We start from the raw sequence: 6,097 nt of genomic DNA on the forward strand, positions 1-6,097 counted from the left end.
AAGCCAAACTCATTTCAGATATGTACAAAATGATTGTGGGATTATACAGTATGTTCTGTACATTGTGTTTTACATGGCTTCCTCCAAAAACAACACAGTGTAAGTTGAAGCTTCTCCAGAAAACAGAACAAAGGCTGTTCAGTAACTGTCAGCTAAAATGTCTTACAGCATTGAGGAAATGGAGATCGACTGCACTTCAGAATAGTTGATAAATTCCCTCTGTTAAAGGCTCATCGGGATAAAGAGTTAAATAAATATTTCTGATACTGCTGATAAATGAGTATAACACAAATCTCCCAGCATTAGATTGATTACATACTATCAAACAGTACAGTTTTCCTATTCAAACACATCATACACGAACATATTTGCCTGCAGTACTCTAGTGTTATTATTCCAAATGTGACCCTCTGATGATGTTCCCCTGTCTCAGGTTGGGTGGTGGGGTCTCTGGAGATCCTTGGCAGTCCTGCCAGCCTTGTGCGGAGCATTGGTAACGGCGTGTCTGATTTCTTCCGCCTCCCATATGAGGGTCTGACCCGAGGACCTGGAGCCTTTGTCAGCGGGGTGTCCAGAGGGACCACCTCCTTCGTCAAACATATCTCAAAAGGTAACACCAACATTCACAGTCTTTGTTTGGTTTATTTATTTATTGGATTTGTGTCCTAAAAATTAACATTTGTCTTTTAAATCTTCTCCCAGACTGAAACAGCACGTTTATTATCAGATAAACAGTTTCCATTCATCATGCAGTGATGGCACGTCAGTTAACATAAACCATGAACCGTGTAGTGAATGAAGTTAATCAAATTAAAGAAAGTAAATATCCAAGAGCTGGAGTCAAAGTAACCTTGATCAAGCACTCAGTCTCTAAATATATCTACTCAATATCTAAATATTTTTTTTACTCTCTGACTGAGTATCGTGAGTCACTATAATGACTTCAGGACCCTCCACTGGCAGTATTCATAATGTCACTGGAAACTCTGAGCAGCAAATTTGAACTTGGCCCATCTGTGTTCAGGTACGCTGACGTCCATCACCAACTTAGCAACAAGTCTGGCCAGGAACATGGACCGCCTGTCTCTGGATGAGGAGCACTACACCAGGCAGGAGGAGTGGAGGCGACAGCTCCCAGAGAGCCTTGGGGACGGACTGAGGCAGGGCCTGTCACGACTGGGCATCAGCTTGTTAGGTAAGTGGGGATGCAGTATCACTCACAGGCCTCTCGTGATATCATCAATTTTACATTTGTGACTTTTGCATTGATTATTGCTAATCAGTAATTCCAGTATTACAAAGTAATCACATTTTTTGCACATTGTCACTTATTTTTTTGAACCAGAAATGGCACAAATGTCAGAAACAATAATACAGTTTTGTCAGTCACTGAAGTAGTTACCCAGATTTTTAGAAAACAATGTTGGGTTTCATCAAAAAGAATCGTAACAAGTAATAAATGAATAAATGATGAAACACCTCTGTTTAAACATACAGATATTTTTGTTTTGTGTTAGTTTTTATCTTCCAGCCTGATATACAGTATCATCATCCCTCTTGCGTCACCATCAGCTTGCTTGATATGTATGGAAACGTGTTCTGCACACACATATTTCATCTGCTGTCCAAAGACACACACACACTGTGGTTGTGCACAGTTACAGAGGGCTGTGAGACGGAGCAGTGGAGACAGCACAGCAGGGACTCAATAAACACCCAGAGGGCAGTAAAACCCTCAGACTCAAACACACACTGAGCATATTGTCATTGAAACCAAACAGCTGCTCGCATCTCTGGGTTACAGTGGATTATAATTTCTGAGATGCACTGTAAATCACAACATCTGTGTAATGCATAAAATGAATGGTCAGATATTTTCTGTAACGCAGAATAACAATGAATGTTTTTTTGAATCATGTGTGTCTGAATTCCTGTGATTCTTATATATGATTCTGTGTGTCTCACCCTGTTTCCCATGTCTCACTGAATTAACATCACTACCATGTCCCTTTATGATCCACATCTTGCATTATTATAAAAGCCTTTTATTTGGTGTTTATAAACAAAGCACATCAGATGAAGAAAGACTTTATCCTGTGTTCTGCAGGAGCGATAGCAGGGATTGTGGACCAGCCCATGCAGAACTTCCAGAGGAACTGGGAGATTCAGAGCTCAGCTGGTAGCAAGGCCAAAGGGGTCATCTCTGGAGTGGGGAAAGGCATTGTGGGTGTTTTCACCAAGCCTATCGGGGGAGCAGCTGAATTGGTGTCCCAGACTGGATATGGTGAGTTCTAGATGACACCATGTTGAGTGAAGTCATTATGTTTTTCTTTAGAGGCTGTGTTGTCGAGAAAATTACTCGACAAGTTATTAGCATAGCTCTCACTGAGAACAATACAAACATGATTAACACACTTTGGAAACAAACTCTAAGGTCCATAGAAAGCTGATAGCTTCATCTTCTGTTCAGTAGGTTTTTGTTGTTTTGGTGTCTGGAAGGGAGCGCCATCATTTTGTGGGGAAATATCAAGCAAAGAAAACTGTGCGTGTTTGAAATTTGTTAATTCAACTTAACAGTCCTTAAAATCACATTTGCCAATGAATGCTAATCTCTGATGTAGAGATGCAAACTTTCACATCATTAGCACATTATTACATTAGCACATTAAAACTGCCATTATGTACAACTTTCCAAGGAGAATTAAGCATCAGTAGTTTGATAAACACATATGAATTAATGTTTCAGGAAAATCGTAAATAGATGGACGATCTCGGCCTTTTTACCTTTTGGCCTCAGACAGGAGCCACTTGTTTCAGTAGTGCAGGTCCCAGGAGAGAGCTGCTGAAAGACCCCCTGACACCCACACACACACATATGCCCAATCATAAATGCACAATCTTGTGCACATTCAGGCAGTTATGGCCTCTGGAGTTAGTGTTTTATTGGGGCCAGAAGATAGGGTTGGGGGTGAGAGGTGGGTCTGAGGGTGGTGCGTGTAGATGCTAACAGATCTTGGCTACAGCACATAAACTACCAACGAGGTGAGCAGCTCCATATAAGAGCAGTGACTCCCCGGGGACCTGGCTCTGATTTATCTCTTCCTCTAAGCTGACACACAAACACAAACTCATCCATACACATGCAGCCTCAGCAGAAACACACACATCTCTACTCACTCTGACAACGTAGACACAAAAAACTCAATCTGATGTTAATACAGGGAGATCAACTGCGTTGATTTGTGATGTAATTCTGTCACACTCCATCCTCTCTTATGAAACACACTCTCCCAAACACTCACTCAGAGCTAAAGAGTGTTGCAGAGTATCGATGCAGTGACATCATTAATGGACCTCACTGTGCTCTTTATGGCTCTGCTTTAACTACTTGATGACTTCACTGGCTCTTTGCTGCTGCTGCTCCGCTGACAGCTAAAGTGGAATAAGGAAAACTGACCACACGCACACGAGTTATGAACTCACTCTGACATGTACACACAGAATCAGCCTAATCATGTGTTCTTTATGAAGTTTACTTTGTCATAAGGTACACTCTCACACCGACAGAAATGTTCTTTCCCATCTAATTTATCAGCTTGTTGTAACATTTAAGTTAGTATGGCACCAGTCTGTCTTGTTGATTTGACGTTGTATGTAAATGTATGTGCTGACTGTCTCTCCTAACAGGGATCCTTCATGGAGCAGGACTGTGGCAGCTTCCTAAACAGCTCTACCTGCCTATAGAGGAGAAGTCGGCTCAGGCCCCAAACAGCCACCTTAAATATGTCTGGTATGAACCCGGAGCTGTTCATTAAACCTGCAGGCTCCATCTTTACGTTTGTCCACGTCTTCTTAAGAAATGGCAGGTTTTCTTGCCTCTGCTTTTGTTGGACTCTCTCTACAATCTGCTGTTCTCTCTCCTCATTTTTGCTGTCTTGTTTAAAACAACCTTGGAGAGTTTATTACCCACTTTCTTAAAAAAAAAAAAAAAAGTCTGGAAAGATGTTTGACCTTGATCCCACACATGGTAGCCAGCCTGCCCTCCCTTGTTCTCATCGAGCCATGTTAAAAGGTTTTTATAAGCACTCTGCCAAAGCCGCCAGCTAAAATTGTTCTTCATGTTTAACTGTGAGTCTATCCAGAGATGTTTCCCTGTGCCTTCAGATGGAGGAGGAACATCTTTCTTTGTATGTTGCAATGGTTTGGAGACTCAGTTTACAAAGGTCACATGTTGTGCCAAGCAGAAGGTTAACTTTGGGTGCAGCATCGTAAAGAAACATTGGCTTGAAGCGCAGCTGTATCTACAGATCAGAGGTTCCAGTGCACTCTCACAGGGAAACACTTAAAAAAATCATAAAAATTTATAAGAGGCCTGTGTGTCCAGAAGGTTATCAGGAGCTATAGAAAAGGCCTTTATGGCATTTATAATGCATTTTCTACAGTTTGGTTTCCATAGCGTTCAAACATTTACTTCTAGTGGCTGTCGTTGTCCCATGAGGACAAAGGCCAAATTTTAAAAACAACATTAATTCAGGACGTTCCACTTTAGCTGTCGTCACCCGAGGGGTTAGCAGTTTGTTGTACTGACGTTAGAGGAAGATGAAAAAAGCATAAAAAAACATGAATGCTGAGATAATGCTCCCCTGTGGTTTCATTTATACTGCATTGCAGTCAAACTGGTTTCCATCAGACATCCATCACTTACTTTTACTACTGCAGGTAGCCCAGACACTTGAGCGGTGTTTGAGCAGAGTAACACTGAACAGAACCAAACTGTCCCTACTGTGGCTGCTTCAACATCTGCTCTGCAATGCACCTGCTTTCCAAAGTAAATAAACTGTCAGAGGAACATGACTGAACACTTCACTTCCTGCACACACATGTTCCTGCTGGACATGTGTGTAATAGGAGCCATGCACAGAGCATGTAAACATGTAAATTACAGGATGTATGCAGACACGTATAGTCACTTGCCTGTGTGTTGAGGTTAGTTTGACACTTTGTGTGGTCTTGTGTTTATAGGGGAAGTTCATACCTGAAGTTAAAAGTTATGCCTAACTGTGTAACTACACACACTACATACACACAATATATTCACAGAGTAACATGGAAGTGATTGTTTCCTACAATTAACATGTTGATTAAGCATAAAAAGGCCTTATTTTTAATATTTGATTGTATTTTCCAACTAAGTAGTGAGTATATCATAACTTGTTTACACTGTATATCCCTCCCTGCTTGTTCTCCTCTCTGACCACAGGAAGATGCTTCAGTCTCTGGGGCGACCGGAGCTCCACATGGCCCTGGAGGTGACCATTGTGAGTGGATCGGGTCAGGAGCATGCCGGCTGTCTGCTGCTCACTTCTGAGGTGCTGTTTGTGGTCAGTCTCAGTGAGGACACACAGCAGCAGGCTTTCCCCATCACAGAGGTAAATGACAGTGGTCAGGGAGAAAAGATGTTCCACACACATCAGGAATCTCCTGACCTGACTGAAAAACAGTCACTGTAACAGTCTCCTGTCTTCTGCAGGTGGAGTGTGAACAAGAGCCAGGACATCAAGGCCAGCTCACCCTCACCTTACAGCAGCAGACGGTCACCAGTGATGCAGAGGTGAGACTCTGACAGTGATGGAGCTACACAGGGTCACATAGTGGAAAACAATCATATTGGTAGTTTGCCATTTGCCAGTATATTGTGGGCCAAGTATCTTCAATATTTTCAGATACCAATTATGCTTTAATATCACAATAAGACTAGCAGATCAATACATTTTCCTCCATGTCACCCTATGTCAGTACAACCCCTTTAGACACTTGTGAATTGTAAATGATTTTATCTTCATTTATCTAAGTTGGTTTAGTATTAAGGTGGCACAACATTGAACAGCTGATTTGTCAAGGGCCAGTAACCAGGCACTGATAAAACTCTTCTTATATGTCGGTGGTACACCTCTTTTCACCAAGGTTAAATCAGCTGCTGTAGTTGGTCGTCATGAGAACTTACTTTCACACAACACTACCATGTGTCCTTGATGGCACATGATTGGACACCACCCGCGGTAGAATTAGGCCCAGTGCAACGGGAATCATCTGTGTG

General features: G+C 42.0%; 1 protein-coding gene across 4 annotated transcripts in view; it reads left to right on the forward strand.

Moving 5' to 3' along the window:
• The window catches only part of LOC139612544 (intermembrane lipid transfer protein VPS13B-like), a 325,396-nt gene that overhangs the window by 318,338 nt on the left and 961 nt on the right, over positions 1–6,097 (forward strand). For all 4 annotated transcript variants that reach the window (XM_071468183.1, XM_071468180.1, XM_071468182.1 and 1 more), the window contains exons 62-67: positions 434–610; positions 1,025–1,195; positions 2,108–2,284; positions 3,688–3,790; positions 5,261–5,429; positions 5,531–5,611. In XM_071468183.1, the coding sequence (XP_071324284.1) occupies positions 434–610; positions 1,025–1,195; positions 2,108–2,284; positions 3,688–3,790; positions 5,261–5,429; positions 5,531–5,611 (878 nt within the window). The remainder of the gene's footprint in view (positions 1–433; positions 611–1,024; positions 1,196–2,107; positions 2,285–3,687; positions 3,791–5,260; positions 5,430–5,530; positions 5,612–6,097) is intronic.

This window comes from Trachinotus anak, unplaced genomic scaffold (assembly GCF_046630095.1).
Source record: "Trachinotus anak isolate AG129_WGS33_773 ecotype Australia unplaced genomic scaffold, CSIRO_AGI_Tana_v1 ptg000032l, whole genome shotgun sequence".
NCBI classification, from domain to species: domain Eukaryota; kingdom Metazoa; phylum Chordata; class Actinopteri; order Carangiformes; family Carangidae; genus Trachinotus; species Trachinotus anak.